General features: G+C 42.8%; 2 protein-coding genes across 4 annotated transcripts in view; one reads left to right on the forward strand and one right to left on the reverse strand.

The window, feature by feature from the left end:
* Positions 1-626, forward strand: part of RPL31 (ribosomal protein L31) — a 37976-nt gene extending 37350 nt beyond the window's left edge. For both annotated transcript variants that reach the window (XM_082641962.1, XM_082641961.1), the window contains exons 4-5: positions 109-221; positions 556-626. In XM_082641962.1, the coding sequence (XP_082498088.1) occupies positions 109-221; positions 556-587 (145 nt within the window). In that variant the 3' untranslated portion in view covers positions 588-626. The remainder of the gene's footprint in view (positions 1-108; positions 222-555) is intronic.
* Positions 627-1389: 763 nt separating this feature from the next.
* Positions 1390-22217, reverse strand: part of TBC1D8 (TBC1 domain family member 8) — a 131202-nt gene continuing 110374 nt past the window's right edge. Inside the window, exons 16-20 of one of the 2 annotated variants that reach the window (XM_082641947.1) lie at positions 17098-17338; positions 16185-16250; positions 4339-4428; positions 3835-3932; positions 1390-2477 (exon numbers count right to left, since the gene is read on the reverse strand). In XM_082641947.1, the coding sequence (XP_082498073.1) occupies positions 2016-2477; positions 3835-3932; positions 4339-4428; positions 16185-16250; positions 17098-17338 (957 nt within the window). In that variant the 3' untranslated portion in view covers positions 1390-2015. Of the gene's footprint in view, positions 2478-3834; positions 3933-4338; positions 4429-6632; positions 6701-16184; positions 16251-17097; positions 17339-22217 lie in introns of those variants that run through there. The other variant, XM_082641948.1, reaches the window with a different exon arrangement.

The following is a 22217-nucleotide window of genomic DNA, read 5'->3' on the forward strand; positions in this document are numbered from 1 at the left end:
GTTGTGCGTGCTCCGTATAGCCTGCAGAGTCAGTGCTGCCCCAGCGTGGCAGCGCTGGCTGCCTACTGACACTAGTACGCCCTGACACCAGCGTTTTCTATTTTTCAGGAATGTCCCATACCGTATCCGTGTGCGGTTGTCCAGAAAACGGAATGAAGATGAAGATTCACCAAACAAGCTCTATACGTTGGTTACCTATGTACCTGTCACCACTTTCAAAAGTAAGTTCTACTTCATCCCACAAAGCTGTTTGGATTTTAAGTCCTCAGCCTTTTTATAACCTGAATTCATTTGTTCAACAAATATTGTGCACCTATATCCCTTCCAATAGGGATATGAGTAAGTTACAGGCGTAATCGGTAAACCTTTTTTAAATTGTGTCACGGTGTGGGAAAATGCAAAAGGATACAGAATAGGTCTGTTGCCTGGGTTGTGAAAGGTCACGTGGAGTAGCAACATTTACCTAAACCCTTTGAAGAAAAGGTTCTCGGGAGTGTGAAAGTATGGGGTGTGTGGGTGTGGCTGTGGAGGGTGACTGGCTGTCTTCTTTTGCAGATCTACAGACAGTTAATGTGGATGAGAACTAACTGCTGATTGTCCAATAAAGTTACAGAGCTGCCTTCGCATCTTGATTTTCCTTTTCTAGTTGCAGGTAAAATAGGCTTGTCTATTTTAAAGCAGTTCCCAGTTACAGGAGTGTTTGGAGAGTGTTTCCTAACTACTGTGCCTGGGCCCCTTCTCCCCATTCCCTGGAGTTTCTGAATAGTCGCACAGGGCCTAGGCAGGTGTTCTAAGGTGGTTTTGAAAGGCATCCTGGCTTGGTAATCGCTGTTCAGGTGGTTGGGACATTGGGGGTATGATGTTAATGCTTTCACATGTGTGTTTTGTGAATTCTAAGGTAACGTTTCTCCAGGCACTGGCAATGTAGAACTTAATTGCTGTTTTTCACATTTTTCACATTTTTAACTTGCTAAAATGGTACACTTTCAATATTCTTAGATTTAATGAAGTATGTACAGTTCCTTTTTAGCTCACTTATTTGTGGTGGCCCCATGAGGTGTTTTTAGTCCTGGCTTACATGGAGTTAAAAGCTCAGGGGTAACCTTTCTTAAAACGTTGCTAACAAAGTCTGCTAAATTCAGCCTGAAAGCAAGGTGTTGCAGGGATCATATTTCATCAGTGCTTGTACCACTGATACGAATTAAATGCCAGAAAGAGGTCCCGTTTTGAAGCCCTGGTGATGACAGTAGTGGGGTTGGGGGCTACCTGCAGTGTAGTGTACGCTCCGCCGTGAACACGGTGGGGCAGAGGAATCTCCGGGTCATCCGTTCACTGGCTCAGTCCAGGCCTCAGACGCTGAAGGAAGTAAAGATATAAACACAGACCAAGTCAGTACAAAAATTTCTTATTAAAAAAACTTGGAGGCCGACATTGAAAGCATGGTTTGTACACATTTTTTGGAAGGACACAAAGTGAATACAACAAATATATTAAAATGGTTTCAATTACCAGCATTGAAACGAAATTAGTGCAAAAAAGCCAAATACAATTGCGCAGATAGTGGCTCTTAAATCTTGGAAGTGAACTTGATTCTCAGTCCCGCCCGTGTGAGGTGAAGGATGAGCGCTTGGGCTTTTCTCCTCTCTGGGTTAGTATCACACGTTTGACTTTCTTATATCCCATCTGAGAACAAAATACTAGCATCACAGCGGAAGTGCCCTTTACAGCAAATCTGGTAACAGTGAAGTTGCACGTCACAGCATCAAGGGAACTGATGTGAGACACTCTCTAGCACTGACAGTGTCCAACTGAGTTCTCTAAAAGAATAAATAGAAACGCTAGAGGGTTGCATCAGTTCCCCCGCCACAGTTGTGGCTGTCAGGTTGCTTATCCAGATGCCCAGCTTGTAAAGTGTACTCACGATGAACTAGACAAACCTAGATTTATGGGCTGACAACCCGCAAACCTGGACTGTGCTTTGGTATGGAGACTGGTCTCAGCCAACCGCTGTCCTGCTACGGGCTACTCAGCTTGAGTTCAGGCTGCGATTGGCGGCTCATTTCACAAGTTTTGAGGCCGTACTGATTGATCTTGGCATTTTCAAGTTTGGATTTAATGTCCAGTGGCTTTTCAAAAAAGTTGACTAGTGACTGTTCAGTCAGAAGTGAAGCTAAAATATGTTCAAGGGAGACAGTCCAGTCCCCTTGTGCCTCTTCAGGAAATGCCTGGGACTCTCGGGGGCCCTTCCCATTGCGGGTGTCGGCAAAAACCGAGTCCTGCTCAGGAGAAGGAATCGAAGCCTGCGGCTCCTCCCCCCCTTCCTGGGAGCAGCTTCCAGAGCTGCTGCCTCGCTGCCCCACCTCCCCGATCTGCAGCAGCAAGGTGGTGACTGTGGCGATGGCTTGATACAAATCATTTTCTTCTGGATCTTCATGGAACATGCTATACAGCGTTTTACAGAACTGGATAAATTCTCTCTGGAATTGAGAAAAAAGAAGTCTGCATGTAGCAGCATAACAAGAATAGAAGCATATCATGGGCTTTTTTCAAACTTAATACCTAGTTCTTTGAAAAAAAACCACATAGTACTTTTTGAAGCAGAAAATAAGAGGTATTCTCTGCCCTTCGACTCTGAAGACACACCATTAATAGTCCAGGGGATTTCAGCACACATGTAGACTTGTGCTGTCTATACAGAAGTGTTAGACCCTTTATCCCAGCAAGACAACTAATGTATTCAAAAGCTGTGCACAGAGATTTGTTTATAAGGATGTTTAGGCTAGGGTTTATTATAGCAAAAGGTTGGAAACAGCCTAAATATTAAGATTGAATGAGATGATGATTTGGTAATCTGGTGGGAATGCCAAGCAGCAACTAAAGGCCATTAAATGAAGTAGAACAGTGATGCCTGATGCTTTGTCAAGCTACACACATACTCCTGCCCAAACTGAGAATCTTTATGTCGTGTGATAGAGGTACCTCAGGTGGAACTTAGCTGCACAGTTACTCCAGGAATAGGAAGAAGGTTGAGCTACTAATTTAGTGTTTAATGACCTGGGAGAAACATCCATGACTGTTAACTGAGGTATGACTGACAAACAACACTGAGATTTAACTGACTTTATACCCAAAGAGTAGAATATCTGAAAGGCAACTCGACAGAGTTGAGCAACACTTGTTTTGTGGGACAAAAAAACCCCAAAAAACCCCTGCTAAAGGGATTTAAGTCCTATAATAAAGGGATGTTTTCAACTTGAAGCCTTATCAGGACAGTATAATATGTAGTCAGTGGTTTTCAAGAAACCGGAAGGAGTACACTAGTACATGAAGAATGCTGTACACACGTTCCCCCAAATAGCTTCCATCGCTCTAGGGAATAAATCTGCATCACAACCTGGGTAAATGAATTTGATATAAAAACTTCAGGGACTTCCCTGGTGGTCCAGCACAGGAGGTCCCTGAAGAGACTCCATGCTCCCAACGCAGGGAGCCCAGGTTCAATACCTGGTCAGGAAACTAGATCCCACATGCCACAACGAAGATCCTGCGTGGAGCCAAATTTTTTTTAAATTCACATTTAAAAAAAAAACTCTTCAAAGAATGAAATGTGTGGCAGCCTCCCGAAGAGCTCTGAATATTTGGACAGCTGAATGGATCACAGTTTAAATATTTCCCATTTAAACATCACAATGTTCAGCTCCCAGAAGTTACAAGATCTTTCTTTGATATAGCTTTGGAGGTAACGGGCGAGGGGTGCCGCTGAATTAAAAAGCCTACCTCGGAGCCAGTCACTCAGCAAAATGGTGAATTCTCTGCACAGAATACAGTCCATACCTGGCTCATTTTGGGCAGCTCCTTCTCAGTTTTGTCTTTCTCTTTGGCTAAATCTTTAATCATCTGCTTCAGCTGTTTCTGATAATCAACTGTATCACCTTGAGACAAAGAAAACAATATATACTTTAGTCTAAGTAAATTCCATGAAAGCAAAAGGAAAATAGGTAGAAAGGGAATGGTGAGGGGATGAGGAATTCCACTAAGCAAATTCCATATACAAACTGAAAAGCAGAGATCAGAAGTCTTGTTTTACAAAAAGTGGCCACAAATAGATGATGGTAGCCGAGTTACCTCTTGCTACAAGAGGAGCCCTGAAAGATGAAGAGGAATAAAGTGGTGGTGGCGTTGAAGGCAGTTTGGAAGGTTTCTGGCCTCTGAAAGCAGTGGTCTCAGTGTTAACTCCCAGGCGTGAGGGAATAGATTAGTCTGCTTCTAAGAGCCGTGAAATCCACTGTCCTTAACAGTGGTGTGCCTGACTGGAAGATGATGAAAAGAGGTATGTACCATTGGACTTGCCAAAAACCAGGGGTCTTGACGTCGACAACAGAGGATTTTTCAATGGTGACTGGCTGTCTCGGTCATTTTCAGTGAGTGCTTTTAAAAAAAAATAAAAAATTTAAAAATTAAATTGAAGAAATTATTGTGTCTTAACCAAAACTGACAGAGTAATTTAGCTTTTAAGGTAAGAAAACTAAAGGTGAAGCTAGGAGCCTCCAGCCTGGTGGCTGCAGGGTCTTCCCAGGGTCTGTGAACCCTGTGCACTTCAAGAAAACATCACGCACACCAGTAACGCCTTTCCCAGATGTCTGTAGATGTTGTAATGATACACAGATTCACAGGACATGGCTGATGCTGACCTAGAAAAGTGTATGTGTGGTAAAATCCCATTTTGTCCAACTAAAATATAAGTATATACATGCACACATACGGAATTCTAGAAATAAATACACTTAGATTTCTGGATGGTGAATTAACAAGTAATTGCTTAAAACTGAGGGTATTTTTTTCAGTAATTAGCACATACCGCTATACTTACTTAACTTCTAACAAAAATTGAAAAAAGCTTAACTGAAAGCAGCATGTTACCATATGAGTGTTCTTGAAATATACAAAAATACAATTACATCAGAACCCTCACTGCTGGTGGGAATATAAAATGGCATAGCCATTTTGGAAAACAGTCTGGTGGATCCTCAAAAAGTTAAATCATAAAGTTGCCATTTTTACCCAGAAATTCCACTCCTAGGTATATATCAAAGGGAAATGAAAACATATCCATATCCACTCAGAACCTGTACACAAATGTTCACAGCAGTTCCAAAGAGCCAAAAAAAACAAACCCAAATGTTCATCAAGTCATGAATGAATAAATTGGGGGATGCCCACCGGAGTATCGCTTCAGCTGTAATAAAAGGAGTAAGCACCGACATGCCACACCACGGGCGAGCCCTGAAGACACTAAGAGGGCTCATATGGTATGAAAAGTCCAGAACAGGCAAATCTACAGACAGAAGGCAGGGGCGGGAAATGTGTGGATTGGGGGCAATAGCTAAAGGGTACAGACTTGCTTTTTGGTGTGGTGAAAATGTTCTAAAATTGTGATGGTGGTTGCATAACTGGATATACTAAAAACCATTAGACTGTACACTTTGAAATGTATCGTATGTGGATTACAGATCAGTAAAGCTGTTACCAAAATTATAAAACGGATTGCAGATGAAGGATCCTCATTTTTAAAAGGTTGAAACTTAATAGCCATTCACTGAGAATAAATCAAAGGCAAAGTTCTGTTGTGATCCAACAAATATCCACAAGATGGCACCAAAGCCTTGATTAATCTACCCTCCTTCCTACTTGGGAAGTAGGTTCCTGGGGTTTGGAAGGTGGGAGGCTGTTTGGGGCTTTTTTTTTTTTTTTTTTAAACAAAAGTCGTGTTTTTCCAACTTTACCCAAAACAAATTCTATGCAGTGGCACATGTGAGAATCCACTCAAACTGAATAGGAGGAAAATTACAAACCCTGGATGGTACATGGGGCAGTCACGATAGAAATGGCTTCCCAAGTAATAGCCGCTGGGATGTCTAGCGGATACTGGGCCCCTGTCCTCAAGGAGCTCAGAGTATCAAACAGAAACGTGTACACAAGTCACTCTAAGAAGATGCTCTAACAGAAGAACCAAAACACGAATATCATGAGAGCACAGAGAGGAACGATTAATTCAAGGGGTGGGTGAGTGTCCAGAAAGGAGGCAGGTCAAGTGTCAACAGAGACAAGGAGCCAGAAAGGCCAGCCGACCTCTCCAGTGTCTGCACACAGAAAGCGCCAGCATCCGGACTGGACACGGGACAGTGGAGTCTTGGTGCTCACTGGAAAACGCTCATGCTGCCATCTATTCCTATCAGAAATGTAAGATACAGTGCATACGGAAAAACAGTAAACACTTGAGTTTATACCACCTTTAAATGTACTTTCAACCTTTTAAAATGAGATATTTGAGCTTTTATAAATGTAACGTTTTTACATTCCAATATATGTGTAATTCATAATTCAAGACTATAAATGGATTGAGAGTTCGATTAAAGCTTTCACCGTGTCTCATTTCAAATTCTGCACGTTAAAACTGGATGAAGGATCTGTATTTGGTTATCTTGAAGCTCCCGATCTCACATGTCTGTGTGACTGGTGGGTAAGTACGTGGCTTCAACAGACACAAGCGCGACACCCTCCTTGTGGCTTCAAGCACCTCCATTAGTTGGTGCGCATGCTCAATCCCTGTAACACTGCCGCCATCACTGCTATCTCGGCACTTTCTAAATGGGATGCTTGTGGAGGGGGAAATGCCAGTTCCACCCAAAGTTGCTTCTCTCTGGCAGAAGAGTACATAGACTGCTTTCAACACGATTTGGCCTTCAGACACAGTTGACACCACAGTCATCAAAATAATACCATTTTCCAATATATTTCCTTCTTGGAAAAGCCATACTGCCCCCCCCTTCTACCCCTCCATGTTGGCTAGAAACAGCAATCAATTTCTAAGGTAACAGACTTGCATTTGGATTAATTAGGAATTCCAATATAACCAAGTCATTGATAGGAAAACCAACCAAAGTATCCAACTTGTGTCTCAGATGTCTACTATAAGAAAATCACCTGCGCTGCAACAAGTCCTGGATGCTGGGACCGTAAACCCCATTTTAGTGGCTTCCTAACAATTTGGACGATACAAGGGATCTTATTAAGCACCCAGCTTTTCTCAGTGCAGCCTTTTAATTCCACAAACTGTTTCTCAGGAGGTTTATATTCTACACTTTCCATATTTTGCAAAACCCTCAAGTGACATTTTCAACTCAGGATCCCAATACAAAGAACAGACTTCCATCTAGCCTAAGCTGTCTCTCACCAAATCAAATGTGCCTGGTATCATTTCTGATGTAGCTGACATCAGTACTGCCTGAGTTACTAGATGTAAACTGTCACGTTTGGATCCTGTGAGAAGTTGACCTCTGTTCGGATTTCATTACATTCAGCCTTTTAAGAACGTCACCTAACATGGATCCAGAGCAGCAGGGACGCCTTTTGGGGCGCTGCTCTGCAAGTCCAACAGCGTATTTCCTGATCCCAGAGCTCCCAGCAAGAGCAGGACTGTGCTAGCAGACCCACTCCCAGTGGGCCGTCTTTACAGGAAGCCTCCAGTGCCTCACTCGTCCGTGTGAATTTACTGATCCTGATAGGTCATTCTTGGTAGCTTGTTTTGATGCGTCTTCCTAATGAATCTAATGTTCTTCCAGGAAATGGTCTTCTGGATGTCCAGTTAGTGTAATGAGCTGAGTGAAATGACCAGTACTTACAGATACAGCAATTTTCAGTGAAAACTCCTGATTCAGTAACCTTCTAGAATACTGTTCCTCCCTCCATCACCTAATTTGGTATCAAATCATCTGGAACATTTCTATTTGCTAAACAGTGTGTGGTCGCCATGGAGCCAATAAACTGAGCTCTTCAAACACTGTGAGGCCTTGGGCTTAGGGCTTCTTTGCTTCCCAAGGTGCATCAGATACCTTTGTAAGTGATCAAAGCCCTCTGCCTCCTGTTTGACCCTCGCGGAGTTCCAGCGCGCTCTGCACAGGGCGGGTGTTTGAGGCCAGAGGCTGATGTCTTTGTCTGGTTTTCCACCTCCCGTCAGGGAAATAAGACATCACTCTTCGGGCACACAAATTCAAACTTGTAATCCTCAGTATACTTCCTCATTAGTGAGTTAAGCTTTCTTTCCCACTAGTGTGTTTGTTCCACCTTTAATCAAAATGTTATTCATGAGGGTGGAAAGTAAATATTTGTTAAAATTAAATCTATTTAAATGAAAAGTGCCTAAATGTGGATCTTCATGGCCCTGTCAAATTGATGCATTTAAATTAAATAGAGGTTTTAGGTTGTCTGTATTCTTAAGACTTTTTTTTAACTGCATCAAAAATTCAAATATTAAATATAGGTAAGCAAGGGAATGTAAATTGCTCTAGTCACCATGGAGGTTCCTTAACCTAAAAGTAGGGTTACCATATGATCCAGCAATCCTACCCTTGGCACATATATCTGGAAAAGACAAAAATTATAATTTGAAAAGATACATGCAACCCCAATGTTCATAGCAGCACTATTTACAATAGCCCAGAAGCCATGGAAGCAACCTAAGTGTCCATCAGTAGATGAATGGATAAATAAGATGTGGTGTGTATGTATGTGTGTGTGTACACACACACACACTGGAATATTAGCCATAAAGAAGAATGAAATACTATTTGCAGCAACATGGATGGACCTAGAGATCATACTAAGTGAAGTAAGTCAGAGAAAGACAAATATGCTATCACTTATATGTGGAATCTCAAAAAATAATACAAACGAACTTATTTATAAAACAGAAACAGACTCACATAGAAAACAAACTTATGGTGACCAAAGGGAAAGGAGGGGGAGGGATGAACTGAGATTTGGGGATTAACAGATACACACCACTACAGTATATATAAAATAGATAAACAACAGTGATTTACTGTAGAGCGCAGGGAACTATATTCAGTATCTTGTAATAACCTATAATGGAAAAGAATCTGAAAAAGAGTGTGTGTGTGTGCGCAAATTAAGTGAAAAAATAATAAAAGGCAAGGAACTTTATGATGCTCAACCGTCTGTACTAAAGTAATGAGTCCATGAGAAAGCAGAGGAGGAGCTGTGTGTGGCTGCCAGAGGGTGTTTCCATAAGCATCACGTGCACAACAGATGCCAACTCCGTAATGGCTGAGCTCAGGAAGTGTACTCAGAAAGCCCACAAATAACGTCCACACGCATTTTCAACTTCTGTATAGGTGTGAGTTTTAAAAGCCACCAGGATGTCGTGGACCTGGAAACCTCACAGCTCGCCACCTCCCCAGGGTCCCTTGTTAGAAAGTTCTATCAGAGAAACTGTCCAACACCAGAACCATGGCACTGGGGTCCAGAGACCCTCTGGGATTCCTAATCTACCTCTGTCAGTTTCAGAGATCCAAGGAATACTTTTAAGGGAAATGCCAAGCCTGATCTCACAGGTTTCAAAACTGCTTTCTTTGTGTCTGGTTACCACTGCTTAAATTTGGAGGAAGCATGGTCTTACACGCTGGACAAATGACATGTTCCTTCAAAACCAGTAGCTGGGGCTGCTGAGGAGCCAGAAACCGTGTCACGTCAGCACAAAACCAGGTCACAGAGCTTGAACCTACTCAGATTGGGGCGGGGTGGGGGGGGGCAATCCAAGATGGCAGCATAGAAAGTTCCTGGACCCACCTCCTCCCATGGACTCACCAAAACTACAGCTACATACAGAACAATCACTGCTGAGAAAGAACAGCACTAGCTGAGCAGCTCCTCCACAACAAGAGGTAAAAGGGCCACATGGAGATGGAGAGGAGAGGCAGATAGAGTCTCACCAAAATCCCCATCCCCGGCCAGGCGACCCTCAACAGGGAGGAGTCTCAAAGGTCCAGAGCTATTCCCTGAGGAGCGAGAGGTTTGAGCCTCACATCAGGCACCCCAGACCTTAGGATCAGCACCTAAGGTGAAACGAGGCCCCCAAACTGTCTGGCTTTGTAAACCAAGGGGGGCTTATGTCCCAGGGACCTGGGGAGTGTAGGGATCTGAGATACTCCTACTGAGGGTCTCACTGGTCCTAGGACCCAGCGCAGAGGCAGCAGCTTAAGAAGTGCCTGCACTGCGTGTGAAGGAGACCCAGTTGCTAATCTTTTCCTTTTTTTTTTTTTTTTTGCGGTACGCGGGCCTCTCACTGTCGTGGCCTCTCCCGTTGCGGAGCACAGGCTCCAGACGCGCAGGCTCAGCGGCCATGGCTCATGGGCCCAGCCGCTCCGCGGCACGTGGGATCCTCCCGGACCGGGACACGAACCCGTGTCTCCTGCATCGGCAGGCGGACTCTCAACCACTGCGCCACCAGGGAAGCCCCCATTTGCTAATCTTAAAGCTTCTGCTGGAGGGGCAGAGACAGGTGGAACTTTGTTCGGGAATGAAAGCACCATTTTCCCCTTTGTTCGCTCTACCTATAGCTTGCTAATGGCAGTGGGCGCACAGTCCCACTGAAGTCACAAGAGTGCCCCGCCCCAGGGCTCTTCACCTGCATCACTAAAGCCGCAGGTGTGCCCCATACTCAACCCTCTCTCCTGCAGCCTCGCAAAAGCCAGCAGATGAACGTGGTCCACACAGGGGCTATCCCTTGATCCCCTGGCCCTGGTGGCCAGGGAGGGCATGAGTTCTGGGGCCCCACAGGACTGTAACAATTGGAAAGACGGTTCTGGGCAGGCTACCACACCCAGGGCACTGCACAGACAACAGACTGGAACACCCCCCCCCCCAGCCCACCTGCAAAAAAGGGCCCATTTACTTGTCCTAGAGCTTCAACTTGAGGGGCGGGCTTAGATTTGCCACACACCTAGAGGCTACAGAGGCACACTCGGAATGTAGGCAGGGAGGCATAACCCTTGCACCCTCTCACTTAGCCTCACCACAGCTCACTGGTACCTTCCAAGGGGCTTATACACTCATCTGAAGTCATGATTTTTGTAACTTGCCTGGGGAGCACCTCCAGATCTCCTGGTCTGGAGGTCAGCACAGTTTACAATTACAGTCCCATGGGACTCTCCCACAGCCCAGAGAGTTCCAAATACAATGAACCCAAAGAGACACGCACCAAGACACACTATAACTAAAATGATAAAAGTTACAGATAAAGAGAGAATCTTAAAAGCAGCAAGAAAAAAACAACTTGTTAGGCACAATGGAACCCCCATAAGACTATCAGCTGATTTTTCAACAGAAGCTGCAGGCCAGAGGGAGTGGCACAATATATTCAACGTGCTAAAAGGAAAAAACTTTCAACCAAGATACTCTACCCAGCAAGGTTATTCAGAATTGAAGGAGATTGGGCTTCCCTGGTGGCACAGTGGTTGAGAATCCACCTGCCAATGGAGGGGACACGGGTTCGAGCCCTGGTCCAGGAAGATCCCACATGCCGCAGAGCAATTAAGCCCGTGCGCCACAACTACTGAGCCTGTGCTCTAGAGCCCACGAGCCATAACTACTGAGCCTGCAAGCCACAACTACTGAAGCCCGCACGCCTAGAGCCCATGCTCCGCAACAAGAGAAGCCACCACAATGAGAAGCCCGCGCCCTACAACGAAGAATAGCCCCCACTCACCACAACCAGAGAAAGCCCACGCACAGCAATGAAGACCCAATGCAGCCAAAAATAAATAAATAAATTTATTAAAGAAAAACGAACCGAAGGAGATGGGGATTCCCTGGTGGTGCACTGGTTAAGAATCAACCTGCCAATGCAGGGGGCATGGGTTCGAGCCCTGGTCTGGGAAGATCCCACATGCCACGGAGCAACTAAGCCCATGTGTTGCAGCTACTGCACCTGCACTCTAGAGCCCACAAGCCACAACTACTGAGCCTGCACACCACAACTACTGAAGTTTGCGTGCCTAGAGCCCATGCTCCGCGACGAGAAGCCACCACGATGAGAAGCCCGCACACCACAATGAAGAGTAGCCCCCACTCGCCTCAACTAGAGAAAGCCCGCGCACAGCAACGAAGACCCAATGCAGCCAAAAAATAAATTAATTAAAAATAAAGAAATACAAAGGAAAGAACATTTGAATAGTCCTATGTCAACTGAAATGAATTTTAAAAAAAAGAACTGAAGGAAAGATAAAAGAGTTTTCAAACAAGCAAAAGCTAAAGGCATTTATCACCACTGAACCAGCCTTACAGGAATGTTAAATGGACTTCTTTAAGAGAAAAAGAAAAACCCCTACCTAGCAACAAGAAAACATGAAAGTCAAAATGTCACTGATAAAGGCAATATTAAGGTAAAGCTAGATCAACCACTTACAAAGCTAGTATAAAGGTTAAAAGACAAAAGTATTGGGTTGGCCAAAAAGTTCGTTTGGAGTTTTCTGCAACATCTTTCAGAAGAACCTGAACGAACTTTTTGGCCAATCCAATAGTACAATTAACTACACCATAATTGGTTAAGGGATATACAAAATAGAAATATGTAAAATATCACATCAAAAACAAAACGTAGGGGGAGGGAATAAAAATACAGAGTTTTTAGAATACACTTAAACTTAAGTTGCTATCAACTTAAAATAGACTGTTATATATATATAGGCTGTCATATAGTGAACCTTGTGATAACTACATAGCAAAAACCTACACAAAAGATAATGAGAAAGGAATCTAAATATAACACTGAAGAATGTCATCAAACCACAAGGGAAGCGAAAAAAGAGAAAAAGAACAGAGAGGAACTACAAAAAAACAATTAACAAAATAGCAATAAGTGTATACCTCTCAATAATTACTTTAAGTGTAAATAGACTAAATTCTCCAATCAAAAGACAGTGGCAGAATAGATGAAAAACCAAGACTCATCTATATGCTGCCTACAAGAGACTCACTTCAGATGGAAGGACACAAACTGAAAGTGAAGGGATGAAAAAGACAGTCCCTGCAAATGAAAAGAGAAAGAAATCTGGGGTGGCTATACTTTTATTGGGCAAAATAGACTTTAAAACAAAAACTGTAATAAAAGACAAAGAAGAGCATTACATAATGATAAAAGGATCAATCCAACAAGAAGATATAACATTTGTAAATATTTATACACCCAAGAGAGGCACACCTAAATAAATAAAGCAAATATTAACTGATGTAAAGGGATAAATTGACAGCAATACAGTACTAGTAGGGGACTTTAAGACCCCACTTACATTAATGGATAGAACATCCAGACAGAAAATCAATAATGAAGCATCAGCCTTAAACCACATATATATACAAAACATTCCATCCAAAAGTAGCAGAATACATATTCTCAAGTGCACAAGGAACATTCTCCAAGATAAATCACGTGTTAGGCCACAAAACAAGTCTCAATAAATTTAAGAAGACTGAAATCACATCAAGCATCTTTTCCAAACACAATGGTATGAAACTAGAAATCAATTATTAGAAAACTGGAAAAATCACAAATTATGTGAAGATTAAACAACATGATACTTAACAACCAAGGGGTCAACAAATAAATCAAAGAGAAAATCAAAAAATACCTTGAGGGCCTCCCTGGTGGCGCAGTGGTTGAGGATCCGCCTGCCGATGCAGGGGATACGGGTTCGTGCCCCGGTCTGGGAGGATCCCATATGCCGCGGAGCGGCTGGGCCCGTGGGCCATGGCCGCTGGGCCTGCGCGTCCGGAGCCTGTGCTCCGCGATGGGGGAGGCCACAACAGTGAGAGGCCCGCGTACAGCAAAAAAAAAAAAAAAAAAAAAAAAAAAAAAAAAAAAACCTTGAGACAAATGAAAACAGAAATTCCAAACTCTATAGGATGCAGCAAAAGCAGTTCTAAGAGGGAAATTAATAGCGATAAATGAAATAGAGACTAAAAAGACAATAGAAAAGGTCAATGAAACTAAGAACTGGTTCTTTGAAAAGATAAACAAAATTGACAAACCTTTAGCTAGTCTCACCAAGAAAAAGAGAGCTCAAATAAAGTCAGAAATGAGAGAAGTTACAACATACAACAGACAAAAGATTGTAGGAAACTCATATGAACAATTATACACCAACGAAACGAACAACGTAGAGGAAAAAGATAAATACCTAGAAACATACAGTCTTCTAAGACTAAGTCATGAAGAAACAGAAAATCTCAATAGACCAATTACTTGTAAGGATATTGACTCAGTAATTAAAAACAACCCGGGGCTTCCCTGGTGGCGCAGTGGTTGGGAGTCTGCCTGCCGATGCAGGGGACACGGGTTCGAGTCCTGGTCTGGGAGGATCCCACATGCCACGGAGCAACTAGGCCCGTGAGCCACAACTACTGAGCCTGCGCGACTGGAGCCTGTGCTCTGCAACAAGAGAGGCCGCGACAGTGAGAGGCCCGCGCGCTGCGATGAAGAGTGGCCCCCGTTTGTCACAACTAGAGAAAGCCCTCGCACAGAAACGAAGACCCAACACAGCCAAACATAAATAAATAAATAAATAAATTTATTAAAAAAAAAAAAAAAAAAAATTAAAAACAACCCAACAAACAAAACCCCAAGACCAGATGGCTTCACTAGTGAATCCTACCAAACATTCAAAGATTTAATACCTAAACTTCTCAGACTCAAAAAACTGAAGAGGAGGGAATGCTTCCAAACTCATTTTACAAGGCCCAAATTACCCTCATACCAAAACCAAACAAGGATACAATAAAACAAAATTATAGGTCCATATCCCTGATAAAAATAGATGCTAATACTTTGAGGGTTTTAAAAAATTTAATTCAACAATACATTAAAAGGATTATATACCATGACCAAGTGGGATTTATTACAGGGATGTAAGGATGGTTCAGCATCCACAAATCAACATGATACAGCACATTAACAAAACGAAGGATAAAAAACACACAGCTGTCTCAACAGATGCAGAAAAAGCATTTGACAAAATTCAACATCCACTTATGATTAAAAACTCTCATCAAAGTGGTTATTTAGGGACCATACCTCAATGTAATAAAGGCCATATGACAAACTCACAGCTAACATTATACTCAATGGTGACAAGCTAAAAGCTTTTCCTCTAAGATCAGGAACAAGACAAGGATGCCTACTCTTTTATTATTATTATTTTTTTTTTGCAGTACGCGGGCCTCTCACTGTTGTGGCCTCTCCCGTTGCGGAGCACAGGCTCCGGACGCGCAGGCCCAGCGGCCGTGGCTTACGGGCCCAGCCACTCCGCAGCATGTGGGACCTTCCCGGACCGGGGCACGAACCCGTGTCCCCTGCATCGGCAGGCGGACTCTCAACCACTGCGCCACCAGGGAAGACCAAGGATGCCTACTCTTGCCACTTCTATTCAACACAGTATTGGAAGTGTTAGCCCGAACAATTAGGCAAGAAAAAGAAATAAAAGGGAAGGAAGAAGTAAAACTGTCAGATACCATATACATAGCAAACCTTAAAGGCTCCACCAAAAACTCTTGGAATAAATGAATTCAGTAAAGTTGCACACACACATACTATATACACACAATGGAATACTACTCAGCCATAATAAAGAAGGAAATCTTGTGGTTTGCAACAATACAGATGGACCTTGAGGGCATTATGCGAAGCAAAATAAGAGAAAAACAAATACTGTATGATTTCAGTCATATATGCAATCTAAAAAATGAAACAAATGAACAAATAAAACAAACCATCGACTGTTGGTTACCAGAGGGGAAAGGGGTTGGGGGGGTGGGCAAAATGGGTGAAGGGGGTCAATTTTATGGGGACGAATGGTAACTAGATTTACTGTGGTGATCACTTTGTAGTGTATACAAAGACTGAACTACCGTGTTTTACACCTGAAACTAGTATAATGTTATATACCAATTTTACCTCAATTTTTCAAAAAACAGTAAGCTAAAATAACCATCTGTTAAGGCAACCAGGGTTTGTCTTCCCCCACATTCCACAGGCCCGTGGTTCTCAAAGTGTGGTCCTCAGACCTAGCGTATTAGAAACTGGGGTGGGCCAGGTATCCTGTATTATAACAAGCCGTCCAGATGATTCTGATGCACACTCGAGTTTGGGAACCCCTGCCATAGGCCATACAATATGGTACTCAAAATCTGTCATCAGCCACCCCAAACTAGAAACATCTGTTGCCTCAAGTCTAAATAAATTTAAAAAGAGAAGAACCTCAAGGTCATGCACAAAGCTGATTTACGTCAAGACAGAACAGAGCCTAACTTTTCTACTTGGAATTTCTTACCTGGAGGGATATGAAGCCTATATAACAGTTTAATTTTCTCATTCATTTCTCCATTATACATAATATCTGCAAAATTAAAAAAGAGAGAGAGAGACTGAGTACATGCAAATGGTTAAAGTACATGTGTCAGGACACAAAGTCACTGTAGAGAGAACGTAGTAAGGTCGGTGTCTGTTGACCTGACACTTCATATACTGCTACCCAGACAGTGTGTGTCTGAAAGGACAATGTGAAGGGTAGTGACTGGTGACTGCTGAGCGGGAAGACAACCTCAGGAATTCTGTCCAGCCTCATACCTTCTGAAAGATTTTAATTTTAGCTGCAAGAGTTAGGAATGTACAGGGGCAGGGGGAGGGATAAATTAGGAGGCTAGGATTAACATATACACACTACTATGCATCAAATAGACAACCAACAAGGACCTACTGTATAGCACAAGGAACTATACTCAATAGCGTGTAATAACCTATAAGGGAAAAGAATCTGAAAAAGAATACACACACACACACACACACACACATATGTATGTATAACTGAATCTCTGTGCTGTACACCTGAAACTTACACGATATTGTAAATCAACTATACTTCAATTTTAAATTTAATTTTTTAAAAAACTTTGTCTCAGGACACATTCCTAACAAGACACCACCACACCCTGGGTGCCCAGGAGAACAAGGTCAACAACCATGTATGATGAGAGCCTGGGCTGCCCTCCCCACCACCCCCTTAGGAAACATAAAAGTGGTCACGAGAGGAGCCTGCAGAGGGACTTAAAATCCCCAAATCACGTCAGGCGAGTCCCAAACCCATTTCATTGAGTGGATGTGCTTGCTTGACAGTCTACTTGTCTTGTGTTCACAGACTCACATCCCAAATGAACTCACTGCAGGAAAGACCCACAGAGTCATACCGAGACAGCTCACGAATGCTTTGAATTCGATCAGATGGTCCATGTTTTCATCCAGGAGCCTGAAAGTCCTTTCAGCGAGGATTTCTGTGTGGGCCCCGCAGGTCCACGGCGAGACGAGCTGAAACAGGCGTGCAAACTGCCGGGCGTCTATGCGGTACTGCTCCGCGTAGGGCCTGCTGGGGTCATGGCGCAGGGCCACAGGCCTGGGCTGCTCCCAGTAGCAGCTCATCATGTGTTCTCTCTAACAGGGGAGCAAGAGGGGTTTGTGAGGGGCGGCGGCCCCCATGGGAGGCCGCACACGTAAAGGCCAAAGCCAACACAGCCTTCTCTCCTGACTTGCTTTGCCTCGTAAAATTAAGTATTGAATAAGCAACATTATAAAATAAACAAATGAAAAAATTAACTCACAATCTCACCACTCCAACCAGAAATGTAGTTACAGGTAACCCTGTAGTAACAAGCAAAAACTTTTTCCTTTTTATTATGGTCTCTTCTTTCATTGTAACAGAATATACATAACAAAATTTACCATTTTAATAATTTTTAAATGTACAGTTCAGCTGCCATAGTTTTGTTTTGTTCTTTTTAATTTTGGCCACACTGCACAGCTTATGGGGTCTTAGTTCCCCAACCAGGGATTGAACCTGGACCCACAGCAGTGAGAGCACAGAGTCCTAACCACTGGACCGCCAGGGAACTCCCCTGCTATAGTTTTAATTACTGAAATCATACAATTTTTATTCTGATATTTCTTCTTAAATCATATTATTTGAAAGTCAGAAAGTACTAGACAAATCTATAGGATACAGAAGAAACGATTTACCCTGGTAACCTGTGAGGATGGAAAACGGGCAGGGACCCAGACGGAGAAGCAAGCCTTTTTACTGTGTGCTTTTTTATATGTTCTGAATTTTGAGCCACGTGAATATATTAACAATTCAAAAAATTAGAAGTAAAAAAAGCAAAGGCAATTTGAAGTCTTGGGAATAGACTGAAAACTAAAGCAATCAAAACCGGCCCTGTCACCTAGGACCAGGTTAGCCTCTTTAGAACGTTTCTTTTACACCTGTACTAAATCACCTCTTGGAACATCTCAACTCACTTGAAACAGTTCCCAACGACTGCAGGGTTCTTCACGATTTCAATGCCCTCTGCCCATAAGGAAGGCACAGAAACAAGTACAGATGCCGTAATATCCAAGTGCCTATCCTTGGATGGAAACCAAAATGCCATTTATAATTTTCCTGCATATTATCGGGAGCCATGTTCCTTAAACAGCCTTTACAGAATCATGAAAAGTACCATAAGAACGTTCAAGTGTGAAACAAAGGTCTGATAAATTCCCATGCCTCAAACCCAAGACACACTGTGAGTTTGCATGTATATTTGCCATCCTTTGATGCTGGAGGCCCTCAGAATCCTACCCAGAAGAAAACAGTTATAAAGGCCAAGGACTAGTACAACCAGTTTACACAGAATCCTACAGAAAAACAAGTCAATATAAAAACAGGCAAAGGATATGAAGAGGTGATACAAGAAAGTATATGATTAGCCAAGAAACTTATGAAAGGGTACTCAACCTCACTAATGAGCAAACAAATGAAAGTTAAAATGAAATGCAATTTTCTACACAACTAGTAAAATTTTAAAAGATCCATAATGTTGAATGCTGGGTGAGTGTGGAACATAGGAAATGAGCACTCTTAGACATCATCAGTAGAACTGAAATTTGAAAAATCTAAAGCGCTTTAGCAATAGTGACTAAGATTTGGTTTGTGCGTCCCTAAGGAACCCATCCTACAGAAACGGCAGCACAGGTGTCCCGAGAAAGGCACGAGGATGCTTGGTACAGCACTGTTTATAAAGCAGAAAAAATTGGAAATGAGATAAATGTCCCTCAGCAGGTGAATGGTTAATAAAGTATGGTTAAGCCCTACCATCAAATCCTGCAGCCATTAAAAAAGAATGAGAAAAGATCTGTAGATACTGAATCTATAAAAATGTCCATGATAAAAACTGCAGGCCACTCTGTGTAGCACAATCTCACTTTTATGTGGGGAAAAAAGAGTAAGAGTACGTTGCCTTTGTGTGTGTCTGCAGAGAGATATAGTATAAGAAGAAAGAAATCAGGAAAGATATTCACCATACTGTTAACAGTAATTACTGTACAAGGTGGAATTGGAGGTGCTGACAGGATAAGACCCTTTAAATTTTGCTTAAAATTGTTATTTTTCTTCTTTTAATGGTAAGAGTAGGTATAATCTTGTATATTTTTGTTTTGTTTTGCGTTTTTAAATTAAATTTTGAAAAAAAAAAAGTCTTAACCAGAACATGGAAGCAAGCAAAATAATATTAAAGAAACCAAACACTGTCTAGGGCCTGATAATCCAGCAACAGTGAATAAATTTAGCTGATCATTAACAACAGCAGGTTTGTGGAATACATAAGGCACTCTTTCAGGTCCTGAGTATTTCCAAAAGTAGTCAGTGACATCAAGTGTGTATTATATTGTTCCCATCTTACTTGAAGAGAGAAGACTAATGAAGCTGTTTTCAATTTCAGAGGATAAGGGACAGACATCACAAATCTGAATTCACGTAATTTAAAACATTGCTTTATAACCTGGATGGACCTCGAGGGCATTACAGTAAGTGAAATAAGTCAGAGAAATACTATATGATCTCATATGTGGAATCTAAAAAACAAAAATAAATAACAACATGGGCTTCCCTGGTGGAGCAGTGGTTAAGAATCCACCTGCCAATGCAGGGGACACGGGTTTGAGCCCTGGGCCGGGAAGATCTCACATGCTGCAGAGCAACTAAGCCTGTGCACCACCACTACTGAGCCTGTGCTCTAGAGCCCGCGAGCCACAACTACTGAGCTGCGTGCCACAACTACTGAAGCCCATGTGCCTAGAGCCTGTGCGGCACAACAAGAGAAGCCACCTCAATGAGAAGCCTGCGCACCGCAACGAAGAGTAGCTCCCATTCGCTGCAACTAGAGAAAGCCCGCGTGCAGCAACAAAGACCCAACGCAGCCAAAAATAAAATAAATTAAAACAAACAAACGAACCCAGTCATAGAAAAGGATCAGATTCGTGGTTACCAGAGGCTGGGGCTGGCCGTGGGGGCGGTTTATAGAACGGGATGAAGGGGGTGAAAAGGTACAAATCTCCAGTTTTAAGAGAAATAAGTCCTGGGGATGTGTGTACAACATGACAACTATAGTTATCACTGCTGTGTGGTATCTTTGAAAGTTGCTAAGAGAGTACATCCTAAAAGTTCTCATCACAAGAAAAAAATCATTTTTGTTCTTTCTTTTTGTATCTATCAATATATGACATGATGGATGTTAACTTACTGCGGACCATTTCGCAATACACGTAAGTCATTACGCTGTACACCTTAACCTGAGTGCTGTGGGTCAATTAGACCTCAATAAAACTGAAAGAAAAGAAAGAGTTGCATTAAGGCATAAAAGGAAAATTGCTTTCCATTCAGAATAAAAACAGATTTCATTAAGTACACACTGTTCATCTCTAATAGGAAAGGTATGTAAAGAAGACAGAGCAGGCTGTTTCTTGTTAACATAGAGAATGGCCACACCTGTACGTTCCAGGCTTAGGGAAAGAGGCAGTGAAGTTAAGGAATGGACTCCTTAATAAGACCCTATCACATATTTATACAACAATGTAAGGGTATCTCTGTATGGCCCTTTCCCTTGGGAAAACGAATTTCTGATTCAAGAGACGAGATGCATGTAAAACCCAACTAGGGACCAGTATACCTCCCAGTACTTAAAGAAGCATTAAAATGTAAGAGGTCAGACTATGAAAGCCACGGGAATTTAGGGAGGCCAGCAGCAAGGGGGGCGGAGTGGGGGACAGCCTGGGTGGGGGGTTCTGTGGCGGTGAGCGCGGCTCTGGGCACACAAAGCAGGCACCTCGGGCTGTACGACGGAATTAGACACCATGACATGACGCTATGGTACTGGAATTCCTTTTGGAAGTGCATTTCGAAATCGGTCTTGTATTTATAGTTGAAGTTTATATTCATAGTTAGTCCTACACAAATGAAAGGCCTGCAGAGCTAAAAGCAAATACGAAAATAAATTTCACCCACATTGTTCGCAGAAAAGATAGAAATAGGACACAGGAAATAGCTGTCTGTCTCTTTAAATACTCCTTGTATGAAAGATTAATGATATAGTTAGTACTTAATGAAACTTATTTTTATGATGAATTTAAGGCAATCTCTTAAGTCATATAAATTCAGATGTGAGACATGTGTCTTATTCTCTCAAATTGAGAAGTTAGCCCTAAATAAATGAAAGACTTTTTATGCTAAACAACACGTTTGTTTACCTGCTTTTGTGTTTCTAGTATTCCCTGCTTTTCCTCCTCGAAAGTCAAAGAGAGGTGGCGGTGTGGGACACGAAGTCACCTCTGGCTTCGTATTTTCTCTTCATGCAACAGAGGAAACTATCAAACTTGAAACCCGGTGATGCTTACAGGAGACGTAGCCTGAGGACTCCTCATCACGCATCCTGCTGACCAGGCGTGAGGAGTGCCAGGAAACTACTAAGCCAGCCACCCATGTCAGTGACCACAGGGAGATGTGACACGACAGCCACATGAAGGGTCAGACAACCTCTGCGCTCTGCTCAGGAAACCTAAGTGCTGCTTAGGACTATGCTGAGCCTGCGGCGATTTGAGTGCAGAAGCGCTGGCGGCTCGGAGGCCCCACCAGAACAGCTCTGGTGGCCGACTCCTCCAGGCTGGCCTGCTTTCTGCGACTTCACTGCCAGGCTGTCGGGAGTGGGTCCACTGTCTGCCTCTCTTCCCCATTTGTATTGACTGTTTCAAGCAAGAAAAGTCCTAGGAAGGCACTTGAAAATGGTCTTTGCAGGGTGATTTAATTCAGCAAGGCTTCCACCTAAATATCCAAATAGTCGAAATGCAGTTCAGTATGTTAAGTATTACCAACATGACAGGTTCTAAATGATTTAAAAATGAGTAAGACCATAGGGCAACATGAAAAAGTGTTCATGACAGCATCCAGGGAAAACAGAACATAAGGTAGCAGGCAGACCAGCCACACAAACACAAGAATATGCAC

This window comes from Mesoplodon mirus, assembly GCF_964341445.2.
Source record: "Mesoplodon mirus genome assembly, chromosome: 14".
Classification (NCBI taxonomy): domain Eukaryota; kingdom Metazoa; phylum Chordata; class Mammalia; order Artiodactyla; family Ziphiidae; genus Mesoplodon; species Mesoplodon mirus.